This window comes from Ochotona princeps, chromosome 14, assembly GCF_030435755.1.
Source record: "Ochotona princeps isolate mOchPri1 chromosome 14, mOchPri1.hap1, whole genome shotgun sequence".
NCBI lineage: Eukaryota > Metazoa > Chordata > Mammalia > Lagomorpha > Ochotonidae > Ochotona > Ochotona princeps.
In genome coordinates, this window is record NC_080845.1 from 9,971,026 (window position 1) to 9,986,950 (window position 15,925).

Here is a 15,925-nt window from a genome sequence, read left to right on the forward strand (position 1 = left end):
CCAAACCCGTCTGTCCCTCAGACACCTTCGCCCAGGCTCCGGGGCGTTCGCACGGGCAACCTCCCGTCCCGCCTCAGGGCTCACAGCGGCCTCGCCTTGACCCGGCTGGCGTCCTCCCGCTTTCTCGCCTCAGCTCCGACCTCACTCGGTCAAGAGAGGGTGCCATTTTCTTCCCTCTAGTTTCCCCAGCTCAGAGGAGACGCCCGGCCCTAAGTCCCTCTCCCCGGCGGTTCGCCTCATCCCATTCACACCTTTTCCTCAGACCTTCCCTCCACAGCCTCCAGAATCTCCTCAGCCTGAGCCCCACTGAAGTGGGAAACTTTGTTCTTCCCGCCATGCCCCTCAGCCCGCAGACGCAAAGCAAAACCATCTGCCCAAGGCCCACCTGCAGGAGCGCGCGCGCGCACAAGAGGGCGTGGCGGGGAGGGGCGTGTCCCCCCGAGACTGGGAGTCGATTGGTCAGGTGGCAGGGAGAAGGCGTGGCCTCTGGAGGGGCGGGGCTGCAGCCGAGGTCTCCCTCCCTCAGGCGCTTCATCTCCTCATTCCTGACGACCCCGGCTTCGGCGACTGCGACGCGACAACCCGACTCCCGCTCTGGCAGCATGGCCGAGAAGAGGCACGGCACGGACACCCAGGGGCATCGGCTTCCCGACTCCTTTAAGGGTGAGCCCCGCGCGCCCCTGGCGACTCTGCCGGAGTCCCCGCACGCCCCCTACCCTCCCCGGGCACCGATCCTCAGTCAGTCGCGCGGGCTGTGCAGCCCGACACGCGGGTCCCAGGCAGGTCAGCGCAACATGGGCAGCGTGAGCTCCTCTCCAATCTGCCGTCTCCTCAGTCGTCAGCTGAGAAGAATGGCTGGGGCCACAATATGGGGTTGTTGGGGTGCAAAGAGCACAGCTGGGGCAGGGCACCCTGTGGACGTACTGGGAACCGTGGCTCGGGCTTGCGTTATCCCGCGGTCACCAGCTACCCGGCCCGGTGCCAGCGCTTCGTTATCTCGTGCCATCCACGCATCCCGGAACACGCAGAAGTAACTGACAGTCGCCAGCTCGGGGTGGGGCGGGAGCCTGGAACTTCCCCCGTCACCCGCTCTTTCCCTTCTCGTTCCACCCCACCTGCTGGAGACCCTCAGTGTGCTGGAGACCCTCAGTGCGCAGCCCTCAGTGTGAGCCCACTTCCTCCTTGCCTATAAGGAACTCCTGCACCCGCAGCCCCGACATCGTGACTCGGAGCAAGTTTGTAGGAAGAGGCAAGACCCCACCTCCCTACGCAGAGTGGGCGGTCCTGCGGGGGGGGGGGGGAAGGGAATCATTGGGACTTCAGCACGTACGCCTTGCTCACCAATCTTTCAAGTCTCACTCATTTTGTGCCCTCCTGCATTATACTGTCAGGGCTTTAAGGAATTCTCCCATGCTTTTGTTTCCTACAGGCAGTTATAAATTCCCTTATCCTCACGTTCCCAAATCCCCCATCCCTCCTCCTTTCATCCTAGGGCTTTCCTAGGCCACAGAACAGAAACCCGGAGTGGCTTATTCCCTTTCCCCTGTGCAAGAACGCGAGTGCGAGGGAGGCCTCCCGCCTTGCACCTTTCTTGGCTAACTCCCTGGGGTACAAGGGTGTCCAATAATAGGGAGGTGATAAACCCCGCAGCAGTATTGAGATCTTTTCCGGAGTTCTTAGGAGGCCAAAGGGTGGAATTGCGGAAGAATTCCTCAAGGTCGACTTTGAGAAAGGATGACACAATGAAAGAAACGTAGGTGACTTTTCCAGTACCCCTCCAAAAAACGGGACCTTGGAGTCCTGTGCTGTAAAGCCAGCCTTGTCCATCTGTCTGTTGGGACCGCCCGTTTTGCTCGCCCGTAGATCCCTGTCTTCATGTAGTTCCAGCAGCACCTGAAGACTGTAGAACTCTTTGTCTTTCCTTTTTCTCTGCTAAGCACCAGATGGAAAGTGTGGCAGGGAATTGATGAGAGCCAGAGCAAAATCGTTTTCCACACTGAGTTCAAGTCACACAGATGATCAGTAAAGGAGCCCTATTCTATTTTATTTTTCTTATTATCTCCATGAAAAACAGAGAGGCAGGCAGACACACTAAAAGAGATGTCCCAGTTTTCTGGTTCGCTCCCAGCAGATGCCTGCCACAGCCAGGCCGGGGCCAGGCTGAAGCTGGGAGCCCAGACCTCACTTGGGATCTTCCATGTGGGTCAGTAGGGTCAGCCCTACTGCGGTCATCACCTACTCCCTCCCAGGAGGCTAAAAAGGAGCAGAGCTGGGGCTCGAACCCAGGCATGCTGATCCAGGAAGCAGAAGTCTCAAACAGCAGTTTAACTGCTCTGCCAAAGGCCTGTCCCATGGAGCTGTATTTTACATAAGGATTTGACTGATTCTAAAAATTCTGCAATACTGCCTCTTTGATAGTTGTATTTTCCTGGATTAAAAGGTGAGTAGAAACCTCTTTTCCCTATCGTGACTGAGTGGGAAATCTGGTTAGAAGAGTACTTTGGAAATAAAGTATCTTTATACTTAATGTTCATTTGGTTGTTTGCTGTTATAGACTTTTAAGTTCTTTCTCTTGGTTCTATACCTTTTTAAGACATGTTTTAAGATTTTATTTTATTGGAAAATCAGATATGCAGAGAGGAGAGACAGGAAGATCTTCCATCACCTGATTCACTCTCCTCAATGGCCAGAGCTGCGCCGATCCTAAGCCAGGAGCCAGGAGCATCCCCTGGGCCTCCCACGCAGGTGCAGAGTCCCAAGGCTTTGAACCATCCTCAACTGCTTTCCCAAGCTACAAGCAGAGAGCCTGGATGGGAAGCAGGGCGGCCTAGATTAGAACTGGTGCCCATATGGGATACTGGGGCATGCAAGGTGAGGACCTTAGCCTCTAGGCTACTGTATCAGGCCCTAGATATCAATTTTTTTTTAAGATTTATTCATTTTATTACAGCCAGATATACAGAGAGGAGGAGAGACAGAGAGTAAGATCTTCCGTCCGATGATTCACTCCCCAAGTGAGCCGCAACGGGCCGATGCGCGCAGATCCGAAGCCGGGAACCTGGAACCTCTTCCGGGTCTCCCACGCGGGTGCAAGATCCCAAGGCATTGGGCCGTCCTCTACTGCTTTCCCAGGCCACAAGCAGGGAGCTGGATGGGAAGTGGAGCTGCCGGGATTAGAACCGACGCCCATATGGGATCCCGGGGCTTTCAACGCGAGGACTTTAGCCGCTAGGCCACACCGCCGGGCCCGACATCAATGTTTTAAAACTCCAATGAATACACACAATTTTTAAAGAATTACCATTACTTATTCCTTAATTAAGACTGAAGCTGCTATATTTGCTATAGTATAAAATGGAGAAATTCAAATAGTTATGTTTGAATATATCTTATTAAAGCTAAAATATGTGATTTAGCTTCCTTAAGTAAGACAATAGTGACTTTGTCGTCGCAATGAAAAAACAACTTCCTTTTCAGCTCCAGAATAAACTGAAACATTAAAAAAAAAAACCCTCCAATGAAAACTAATGCCTCATCTCCTCAGAAACTTCCTCATACAAATAAAATTTCACTTGATGTATGCCTTCTTTTAATTTTTAACTGTAAACCTTAGGAATTTGAAATAAGAAACTATTACTAGAATTTATTAAAATATAATCTATTGACCAGTTGCTATGGAAACACAGCCTGAATGTTTTAGATTAGTTTCAGATCAGATATCAAATCAGAATCTGCAGCAAGCACCACAAGGAAAATGTTGTTGTTCATCAAAGAAGCTGAGACTCTGAGAGGTGAAAGCAGACACAGCTCACCAGAGTCCCAGCCAGGTTTCTAACTGTGCCTGTCTGATTTTCCTAACTATCTTTCCCATCTTAGAGCTATCCCCAAAACACAGACCAAAATGTCCAACCTCATCTACCTTCAGTATTTCACTGAAGGTAAGAGCTGGTAAACAAACAAACCCCAAAGGACCCCTACTTCACTCAAGGCCTGTTGGCTAAAGCAGCTTCCAAAGGGCTGTTTCTGGCCAAGGAAAGCAGTGGAATCATGAAAAACTGAACTCTGTTTCGTTATGATTTTGCTGATTGTTAGTCCTGGACAGGCAAATAGGACTAAGCAAGTAACAAACCACGTTTTCCTTAAAGTTATGCCACTCACTTTGTAATATAATTATGCAGGTGGATTACAAAGAAATGTATCATTCTAATTAAGAGCCACATGGACAGAATGAATCCCTTGGGGAGATTGTCTGGAAACAGGCAGAATCACGAGGCTGACTTGTTTATTTCAGTTTGTTCTGGGTAATCAGATCGTAGCGTCTTCAATAATTAATCTGAGTTAAAGTACCAACGGTCAAAACTAGCTCAAACTGAGGACCATGTCTATAAAAACTGGCATTTACATTATTTTATGATTAACGTTTTGGTGCCACCTCATTGTGTAACTTTTACACAATGAGAAACAAAGTTCCTCATTTCCCAATTCATTTTGAAGAAAAAAAGCCTTTTTAGATTTATTGACTTGAAAGGCAGAGCAACAGGAAAAGAGATCTTCCATCTGGTAGTTCACTACCCAAAAGGGCACGACAGTGAGGCCTGTTCCAGGCTGGGAACCCAGAACTCGGGCCATTTTCTGTTTCCTTCCCAGGCACATTAGCACGAAGCCAGATAAGAAGCAGACTAGCCAGAACTGTAATCAGAACTCTGAAGACAGCAGCTTAGCGTGCCTCACCACAATACCAGTCCCTGAAAAGGAAGTCATTAAAAGGTTAATAAAGTGTTACATATAAACTTCAAAATAATCTTTTTTAATTTCCTGAAAACTGTTGTAATCACAAAAAGGTGAACACCTCTCTTCTGAGTCGGCCTAGTCTCCTGCGTATACCTTTACTGTAATGGCTATTATAGAGTACTTTAAAAAGCTCATGGGGAATGGAATGAAAAGATTATTTTTGTGCCAAAAAAAAAAATCCATGCATGACTTTTTCATTATGCACACTTCATGTGAACTTTTTGAAGAGTCCTCATGGCCATAAATTTCAAAAATGTTTGCATCAAAATACATTTTTAATTTACATTTTAAAACACCTGACTATTACAATTATCAATTGAGTCATCTTTTTATCAAAGGTTGCCACTCTTCTTTTGTGGGATCACGGGAGCATTTGAAAGCAGGGATTGGGCCCGGCGGCGTGGCCTAGCGGCTAAAGTCCTCGCCTTGAAAGCCCCGGGATCCCATATGGGCACCGGTTCTAGTCCCGGCAGCTCCACTTCCCATCCAGCTCCCTGCCTGTGGCCTGGGAAAGCAGTTGAGGACGGCCCAATGCATTGGGACACTGCACCCGCGTGGGAGACCTGGAAGAGGTTCCAGGTTCCCGGCTTCGGATCGGCACGTATTGGCCCGTTGCGGCTCACTTGGGGAGTGAATCATCAGACAGAGGGTCTTCCTCTCTGTCTCTCCTCTCTGTATATCTGACTGTAATAAAATGACTAAATCTTTAACAAAAAAAAAGCAGGGATTGGCTTTTCTCGTAATTGCTTAGGGCCCTAGTACATGTGCAAAACTCTTGTTGAAACAAAACTAAGAAGAATGAGCAAGCTGCTCTTGTGCTATGACATGTTAAATGTTTGTTAATTGTTGGCTTACCGATTATTTTAACCAAATTTTTTAGGATACGCGCATTATATTCCTTATGACATATTTTACTGGATAGGATATTTGTCCGGCTTTATATGATCAATAAAAGGATTATTGCCAAAATAAAATATTATTGTGACAAGATAATATATAATACCTAATACAGAATATTGTTTATGAAAGCGTGGAAAGAGGGAAGTTAGAGATGTCCATCAGCAGAAAGAAGGAAGTATGTGTCAATTCTTAACAGGCACAGAATTGTTCCTCCACTTTTTTTTCAAAGGTTTTTTTTTTTTGTTGTTGGAAAGGCAGATTGATGGAGGGAAGAAGAGACAGACAGATCTTCCATCTGCTGGTTCACTCCCCAAATGGCTGCAACAGCCAGAGCTGAATCGATCTGAAGCCAGGAGCCAGGAGCTTCCTCAGGGTCTCCCACATGGTTGCAGGGTTCCAAGGCTTTGAGCCATCCTCTGCTGCTTTCTCAGACCACAGCAGGGAGCTGGAAGGGAAGTGGAGTAGCCAGGACAAGAACCAGCACTCATATGCGATCCTGATGCTTTCAAGGGAAGGATTTAGCTACTAGGCTACTGTGCCAGGACCCCTCCACTCTTTAAATCTCTGTCTATGTTCCAGGACTAGTAAATACACTTAAACCTCAAATATTTGAGTAAATAAGCCTTGGAGGTACAAGAATATAACATTAAACAAGGAAAATGCCATCAAACTTTCTTCACAGAGAACACTTATGATAAAGAAGTATGGTGGGGTAAAAATGCAAGTGGAATTCAACATTTCAAAATGTGGGTTCTGATCCCAGTACCATCTCTTCCTACCTAGGTCATTTGGGCAAGTCTCTGAACCTCCAAAGAGTTGGTTTCCCATCTGTGTGCTGGGCAAATATCTTACTGCCCTATGGACATAATTGATCATTTTGCAGAAAATTCAGATTAGGGGCCAATTTAAAAAATGTGCCTGCGAGATGATCCCAGAGGAGTTTACACTGTGACTTAGTACCCTGGATGTGATCTGTTTCTGCTCCTAAGTTGGAGTTCCCAAGTAGATTGTTAGTCTCGATCACTTTCTGCATGGGGTACAGATCCCTGAAGGCAACTCAGTAAAAATCATATTCCTAACACTATAGCAATAATGACCTTGAAGTTATAATAGCAATAGCTATTTGTTCAACAGCTTCTGTCAAGCATTTTTCATGTTTTGTCATTCATAACAACCACTGAAATAGCTTTTTCTTGTTGTTCTTTTCTCCCCCCCCCCCCCAGCTCTGCTTTTTTTGAGAAAATTTAGTGGTAAAATTGGCAGCTGATACTTGAACCTCAAGCTCTTTGCTACTGTTTGGTTCTTAAAAACTTACGATCAATTTCCTTGTACTGCCTTTTCCCGTCTTTAGATGAAAATAATGTCACCCTCCAAACATTTTTAGGAGACTTTATTACAGATAATTTAAAGATGTTTCTAAGTAAAAGAGCTTTAAAAAACTTGAAAACATAAGTGGGTTTTGTTCTGTGTTCATGTACTTCAGGACTAGTCTAGATTTTAACTTAGTGTCCACTATGAAATGGCTTTTTTTCTCTAATTTTTCTGAGCACTGGTATTTGTATATTTCCACACATGGGTCATGTTCAGCCCATCCCTCTATCTTTTTGAATACTCTGACCTCGTGGTTGGAAAAGGTCTGATGTTTAAAAAGAAGACACTAGGAAAGCTGTTGACAACCACATTGGGACAGAAGATTCTGAGTGATTCTTGGATCCTGTCTGCTGCCATGTAATTTTAGTTTGTCCTTTGTGGTAGGAAACCTTTTTCCTCCAAAGAAGCAGTAGGATCATTCAACTCATTCATCAACTGTGTATCTAACAAATGTTTTTGCAACACCTGCTTTCTGTGGGATATTTGCCATATCTGTTCATTTATTCATCACAGCAACTGCGAGAAGTTCCTTTTATTAGCCTTATATTAGTCCTCTTACCAGCAAGATGCATTTCCCAGCTCCCAAAGCTAGTAGGTCAGAGAGCAAACTCTGGGACCATTCTGCAGCAACCCCCCCTTTTTTTAAACAAGAACAAAACCTCATAGAAAAGACAAGTGTTGAATAAAACAATTAGAAATATGATGGATGTTTACAGGGGGCAAAATGTTATAATAGCCTAGTAGAGGGAGGTGCGGTAAAACTTAAGGAGTTCAAATTTATTCAGGTTGCTGTCAGTCCTTCTATCCTCCTATTCCTCACCTAAAGCATTTGAACGAAGGAAAGCTCAGAAAATCCTCAAAATGCTTAGGAAATACACTGTTTATGTGTATTTAGTTTCCTCACCCCTTATAAATTAGCAAAGGAGTCCGTTTATTTTAACTTATTGAAAATCCTTCTTGAAAGGATTAGTCCATTTAATTTCCTTCAATTTTTCATAATAAATGCATTTTTATCTTTGTGTTTTAAGTTGCATATTGCTTCATCAATACCAGTGCTTTTGATCTAATGTTTATAGCTATAGTTCATTCATAGTAGGACGGGAAATTTGTATTTTTTCATAGTTTGCAATTTTATGTCATCTGAGTTACCATTGCTGTAACCCAGAGAATAATTGTTTTTTCCCATGGCATTTTTTTTAAAAGATTTATTTTTATTACAAAGTCAGATATACAGAGAGGAGGAGAGACAGAGAGGAAGATCTTCCGATCTTCCGTCTGATGATTCACTCCCCAAGTGAGCAGCAACGGGCCTGTGCGCACCGATCCGAAGCCGGGAACCAGGAACCTCTTCCGGGTCTCCCACGCGGGTGCAGGGTCCCAATGCATTGGGCCGTCCTCGACTGCTTTCCCAGGCCACAAGCAGGGAGCTGGATGGGAAATGGAGCTGCCAGGATTAGAACCGGCGCCCATATGGGATCCCGGGGCGTTCAAGGCGAGGACTTTAGCTGCTAGGCCATGCCGCCGGGCCCCCCATGGCATTTTAAAGGATAAAGGAATTTGAAGAACTGAAGACTGAGCCTAATTAAAATAATCATTTCTAAGAAGAGTTATATAAGTTATAATATATGATTGTTTGTTGGAATCCTTTGCCTCAATGAGCTGCCAGCTGTGCTCTGGTTAAGTACTGCCGTTTTGTCCCACGTGTAATGATTGAGACCGTCCTGTGTGTTATACTCTGCCGCATCCCCCCTTCTAGCTCTTCAACCTCTATCTCCTGTTAGGATGCTGCCTTCATTTTAATGTTTCTCTTCACTCCCTTTCTCCTCTGTGTCTCTTGTTTTCCTGCTCCTATGTTTCCAGTCTTTGAAAAGCTACCATAAGATTTTCATTTATTGCAGACACATTTATTTTCATATATTGTACTTGCCCTGTTGTCTGTTTCCACCTTGAGGTTTTATTTATCGTAAAGAGTCGTTTCAAGGCAAAAACAAAAAAACAGAGAAACAAAAAACTCGGAAGGTGGGAAACATAGCCCTATTTGAAAGACTGGGAGAAAGAGCAAATGGCTTATTTAATTTAGGAAAGTCTTCTTCCTCATATAACTGCTTGTTTGACATAGAACAGAAACCAGGATTATAACTGCCCATGGACCAAATCTGGCCGACTGTCTGGCTTTTTATGGCCTGCAAGATACGAATAGTTTTTACATTTTTAAGTAGTCACAATGTATAGTTGATTATGAGTAAAAACTCTATGCAGTTCTTAGTTTGGTGTGCATGATTTAAGGTTTATTGGAACACAGCCAGGCTCACTCGTGTATTGTCTGTGGTTGCCTTGGCACTACAGGGTTGAGTACTTGCCACAGACTATGGCATGCAAAGTGTACCCAGATCCCTTACAGGAAATGGTTGCCAAGTCCTGACATGGACCCTGATGAAAGATCATAGTGACACACATATTTCCTGAAAATATCTGCTTGTAAGGAGAAAACTGTAAAAATTGCTTGGTCCTTGCAGTTTGCTTTATACATTGAAAAAGGGCTCTTAGAACCCGATGAAATGTGTTTGGGGCATTATTTGCCCAGCCATCCTAATCTTTCCCGCCCAGACAATACTGTTCTTGCAAGCAGTTTACAACATGGGCTATTTCACTTGCACACTGTGAAGGGAAGGATGATTGCCCTTTACGTGGGGCAACTTAGGTTATTTGAGTAATTTTAAGCCCATTTTATTCCTGTAGTGCGCAATAATACCTAAGAAATGTTTTTCAGTATTGTATAAGACATGTTTCTGGCCTTTCTCAACAGGAAATCTAATATCTTTTGAATGTCAGAGTAATTACATCTAGGTGATTAGTAGGATCTATTACTCCAGACGATTTCCTCTGTTGCCAAGTTCAGTAGATCTTAAAGTGAAGCGGCTAATGTGGGCTTGGTACTAACATGTAATGTGCTGGACATTAAAACTATGTTATGATCGAAGAAAGGATGTTTTCCTGCTTTTCCTAAAGCTCTCTGAATGGAAATTACTGTACAATTTCCCTTCTTTCATTTGTTTCATGATTTTCTTTTCTTTTCTTTTCTTTTCTTTTCTTTTCTTTTCTTTACACAGTGGGTCATTGACTTTATTGTTTTGAGATTCCAGAAGGAAAATTTTATATCTATTTTACAGATGTTTGTAAACATCAAAAATTATGTTTAGAAGGAATTAGTAGCAGCTAACGCATATAACAGGTATTCAATAAGTAAAAGTTAATACTAGTAATAAAAATACCTGTAGAATGAAATCTCAAAACTATGCAATTTCATCTATTTAGCAAAATCGAATTACATAATAAATAGAGATATATGGAAACTACTACAAATATATTCAGTGCAGCAGAATTTCTGAAACACTTAGATATAACATAAATGCACATCAATGAAACACTGGGTTATACAACCATTAATAATGAGAAAAACACATACTGATATGAAAAGATGTTCACAATATAGCGAGGGAAGCAGCTTTCAAATCATTATACAAGGACAGGCACTTGGCCCAGCAGCTAAGATGCTGCAGCCCACATTGGAGGACCTGGGTTCAGTTCCCAGTTATGGCTGCTGACCACCTTCCTACCAGTGCACACAGTGGGTGGCAGTACAAAGGGCTCCAGTAGTTGAGTGTCTGCCTCCCGTGTGGAGGACCAGCACTGCATTCCCAGCTGTCATCTTCAGACCCAGCCCCACCTCGGCCATCACAGGCAACTGGAGAGTGAACCAGCAGAGATAACAGTTCTCTCTTTCTCTCTCCTCATCTCAAATAAATAAATGTTTAAAATCATGCATGCCATTATTTAATTTTTGGAAAGGTTGAAAGGACATGTAGCCAAGGGGAAATAATCATCATCTAAAAATAATGAAAGTATAGGTAGTTTTTCTTTTTTTCTATTTTTGAACTATAACTTCTAATTTGTATAGTGAATATTTGGTTTTTAAAAAAAACTATATGGTTGGGCCTGGCACGGTGGCCTAGCAGCTAAAGTCCTCGCCTTGCACACACCGGGATCTCATATGGGCACCTGTTCTAATCCAGCTCTCTGATTGTGGTCTGGGAAAGCAGTAAAGGACAGCCCAATGCCTTAGGACCCTGCACCACCTGGGAAATCTGGAAGAGGCCCTGGGCTGCTGGCTTTGGATCAATGCAGCTCTGGCCATTGTGACCACTTGGGGAGTGAATCAGAGGATGGAAGATATCTTCCTTTCTGTCTCTCCTCTTCTCTGTATATCTGACTTTCCAATAAAAAATAAATAAAATAAATCTTTTAAAAGATTTACATGGTTAGGCCCAGCGCAACGTCTCAGTAGTTAAATTGTCACCTTGCATGCACCAGGATACCATGTGGGATCCAGTTCATGTCCTGGCTGCTCCACTTTACATCCAGCTCCCTGCTTATGACCTGAGAAAGCAGTAGAGGATGGCCCAAAGCATTGGGACCCAATATCCACCTAGGAGACCCAGAGGAAGCTCCTTGCTCCAGGCTTTGGATTGGCTCAGCTCCGGCTGTTGTAGCCATTTGGGAAGTAAGCCAGCAGATGGCAGATCTTTCTCTCTGTCTCTCCTTCTCCCCGTAAATCTGGTCTGCCTTTCCAATAAAAATGAATAAATCTATATAAAAAAGTGATGTAAGTGCATAAGAAATTCAAGTATTGCATACAATGTAAATGCCCAAGGGACTTTTTTGAAGTGCTATAAGATGGTGTCTAGCTGGAGAACCTGGTGGGGAGTATTTCATATCTGCAGGATGCCGTACTAGACATTAGGAATATAAAAATGAATAAGCAACATTCCTGCTCCTAGGACTTGTGTTCAGGACCCTAGAAAAACGGGAGGCTTGGGACAATATTTTTAGAAAGCACCAAATGCTGTCAGATAAGTATTTGTAGCTAATGTAGTCCTTATTTGGAATACATTTCACTCTGAAAACCTAGGCCTGGGTTATAACTATTTATAACACAGCCAGAATTCGGAGGGCTTTCTCTGCTAGAAGATGCGATTTCAGTCTTGAAGTCCTACTATGCTTTCCCAGTTTGGTTACTGTTTTGAGAAAGGCTCTTAGTGTGAAAGCATCTTGAAGGAGGATGTTTCAATTTAGAGGCAAAGGGTCAAAAAGAGTATTGATTTAGAACATGGGTTTTGGAGTTAAGTGTCCAATAGTTAAATTCACAAGCAGCACTGAACATTCTGTCAGTGAATATGCCTGTTCTCTAACAATCATGACTTAGAAAACCTCAGGGTTAAGTTTTACATCACTTCTATTTGTATATGCAAGTGAACATCTACCTCACACTGTGACATAGGATCAGAAAATGACAAAGTGAAATACCCATAACTCCTTGGTACTCACTGTGTTTCTGGTTTTCCGTCCTGGGTTTTCAAGCGTGTGACCAGGGGGTTGAGACGTGTTTCCCTTTTCTCCCATGCTCCCTGCCTGAGCTCTCTGCTTATTTCTTGTCTTCTTATTTGTCCAAGTCTTGTCTCACAGCCATTTTGCCCTTTTTTCTGAATAGTAACACATGCCTGGCACTATTCTTTCCCTCTTCTCAAATTCCCTTCCTTGACCAAGACAGCTCTAAGAATACAGCAGAAGGCCCCTGTGGCTGATAAGAATCCATGGTATCCCTCAGCCTCCTCGGCCACATGTCCTCCACAGAAAGAGAAACAAATCAGTGATGAGGAAGGTACTGGATACAGAAAATAGGAAATGTCACCCTGGAGTCACAAACTGATAGCTGTGTGGACTAGACAAGCAAAGTGCAGATGTGGCTCTGAAAAGGTGATATAAAAAAAAATAAACTGGTCCTTTTGGGAGGAGATTTAGACAATTGATGGATTTGAAGTTGGATCAGTAACAGTACATTAAACACAAAAACAAAGGGATAAAATGATTGTAATGCCAGAAGAAAAAAGACAAGTCCTACAGAAAACGGGGACTAAGGATACTTCCACTGTGTGATTTTATGTGTGTTTACATGTTCACAATATGACAATTTGCTACTGACCTAAATGAAAGTGTGTAATTATATTGGGAAGCTGAGTCTTGCAGCTGGGAAAGGGAAGGAAAGGTCGGAGGACGTAAACCTCTCCATCATAGAAATCACTAATTGAAAGCTGAGGTTGCAAGAAGTAACAGAACAATAAGTATTTAGAAAGGCAGAGATAAATACCAAAGCCCTCAACCAAAAGAGCAGTTGTTTTTGAAATTACTATCTCTTAGGAATGATTTTATAGAACTATTTGACTTTTAAACATTTATGCAAGTATAATTTTGACAAAAAGTTAAAAAGAAAGCAAGAAAAGCACAATTGCTTAGCTGCAAATGCTAAAAAGGGAAGTAGAAGAGAGAAAAATTAGATCGCAAAGGGTGGGCATTTGGGAGAGCAGTTAAGACTCCATGTGAAATGCCCATATCCCAGATGCAGGTGCCTGGACTTGAGTTACGGCTGCACTCCCTAGCTCTGCTTCCTGCTAATATGCACCCTGGAGCACCCTGAGAGACAGAAGGCTCAGGTGGCTAACATGGTTGAGTATCTGCCACCCCCTTGGGAGACTTGGATTGAGTTTCTGGTTCCTGGTTTCAGCCTTGCCTAGACTTCAACTGTTGTGGAGGTATTTGGGAACTGAGCCGATGAAGTGGTTACCTCTTTGTCTTTTAAATAAATAAGTAAATAAATAATTTTAGAAAATTATGTTACAAACTTCATTTAAAAATTTTTTATTTAAAATATTTTTTGTTGTTTTTTTAAGAAAGCATTTATAAGAGAGAGAGAGAGATCTATCTGCTGGTTCACTCCCCACAATGGCTACAACTAGAGTTGAACCAGGTCAAAGTCAGGAGCTTCCTCCAAGTCTCCCACATGGATGACAGGAGCCCAAGTTCTTAGGCCATCTTCTGTTGCGTTTCTCAGGTCATTAGCAGGGAGTCGGATTGGAAGAGGAGCAACTGGTACACAAACTGGTGCCCATATGGAATGCTTATGTTGTAGGAGCAACTTTGCCCATTATGCCACAATGCCGGCCCTTCTGCTTTTCAAATAATTAACTCTTAAACTTTAACCTTCTTGTAAGTTGCATCTGAGTTTTAATTCATTTTCTACTGGTTCGTTTCTACTGGTTCAATACAAAGCACAGGTGCTTAATAAATGTTTGCCAGATGAAATAATGAATGTTGTGAAAAACTGTGTTAAGTAGATTAAGGAAAATAATCATGTAAGCCACACAGGCATTCAATGCATAGGGAAGGAGATAGTGGTGATCATGCTAATAACAATGTATGTTTTGTTTTTAGCAGATAGCCCCAGTAAGGGCCTGGGACCTTGTGGATGGATTTTGGTGGCTGCCTCCTTTTTATTCACACTTGTAACTTTCCCCTTATCAATATGGATGTGTATAAAGGTAAGGAATATTTCATTTGCATCTGGAGAGATACAAATCCTACCTACACAAACCCACTTTGTGTGTGTGCAAAAGACATGGATTATATTGGCCTGTGCTTATTTTTCCTTTACCCTTCTTTTGCAAAACTCAGTCTACTTATTTAAAAAAAAAAAAAAAAAAGGTCTATTTATTTATTCACTTGAAAGGCTGGGGGAAAAAAAGAGAGTGAGAAAAAGAGATCTTGCATCCCCTGATTTACTCCCTAAATGACTGCATTGGCTGGGCCTGACCAAAGCCAGGAGCTAGGGCCTGGCCTCTTGGGTAGGTGCAGGGTCCCAAGCACCAGGACCATCTCCCGCTGCCAAGTTTTTTTCACAATGTGTGTTTTATGTGCGTGTGAGCTCTTTGAAGAGCCCTCCTACAGATGGGTTTCAAAGTATTTTTGTACCAAAATAAATGTATCTTTTAATTCCATTTTCTACAAACTTTTTGAGGTACTCTGGTATGCTGTACATATAAATGTTTTTCCTCTCATTTGAAATGATCTTTTGTGTCCTTGTTCTAGATTATAAAGGAGTATGAAAGAGCCATCATCTTCAGATTGGGTCGCATTTTACAAGGAGGAGCCAAAGGACCTGGTAAGTATTACGATTCTGGCTTGTTTAGCAGCTGAAGTTCTTGTTACTGGTGTGATTTCCCTTTAAGGGCTTCTTAGTTGACTTAGAAAAGGGTTTAGGAAGCAAAGTTGTGCAGGGATATTTAAAATAGTTCATGGAAAAAATGAAAGGAGAAAAGAAGTTGATTTTGGTGCAAAAACTTTCATTAGGTACATTTCCCATGAATGTTTTGGAGATCCTTCATGTAACAACAGAAGTAGCCCTAGCCAATCTTCATATTGTCATCCTTGCCTTCCCTCCCTTCCTCTTCCCTTTCCACTTGAGCTGATAAGATTGTCTTAGGCCAACAATAGCTACAGCTGTAGAATTTGAGTTTGAGAATTTCTGCCAAAGAAAGGCTTTCAGTCAATCATTAGGCAAACTTTGAGATTTTACTGGGTCCTAGGAGCTTAGAAATCAAGGGAGATGAAAACATAGCCCCTAACCTCAAGGCCCTTCCTAACTAGTGGTAGGCCACCAACAAGGAGCCAGCTGCAGTCCCATTTGATAAGTATTGTGATCAAATACAGGGTGCTATGAGAAAAGAGAAATACAGAGAAGGGAAGAAACCCAAATGAGTAGTACGGAGAGACAGCCTCTCTAGTGGTGACATCTCGGCTGTGTCTTGAGTCACTGAAAAGGCATTAGCCAGGGGGAAGTGTTCCCAACAGGAAGAGGAACTTGTATTGCATAACCAAGGAACTGCAAGTATCTCTGGAAGGCAAGAGTGCAGTATGTAAAGAAAGGGAAAGTGGCTGAAGAGATGAGCCCGTGAGGGCCGTGCAGGACCAA

The 15,925-nt window shown here is 43.2% G+C and overlaps 1 protein-coding gene across 2 annotated transcripts in view; it reads left to right on the forward strand.

The window, feature by feature from the left end:
• Positions 1-320: 320 nt before the first annotated feature.
• STOM (stomatin) overlaps positions 321-15,925 on the forward strand; it is a 29,487-nt gene continuing 13,882 nt past the window's right edge. The window contains exons 1-3 of one of the 2 annotated variants that reach the window (XM_058672872.1): positions 321-663; positions 14,389-14,495; positions 15,043-15,115. In XM_058672872.1, coding sequence (XP_058528855.1) covers positions 336-663; positions 14,389-14,495; positions 15,043-15,115 — 508 coding nt within the window. In that variant the 5' untranslated portion in view covers positions 321-335. The remainder of the gene's footprint in view (positions 664-14,388; positions 14,496-15,042; positions 15,116-15,925) is intronic. The other variant, XM_004594990.4, reaches the window with a different exon arrangement.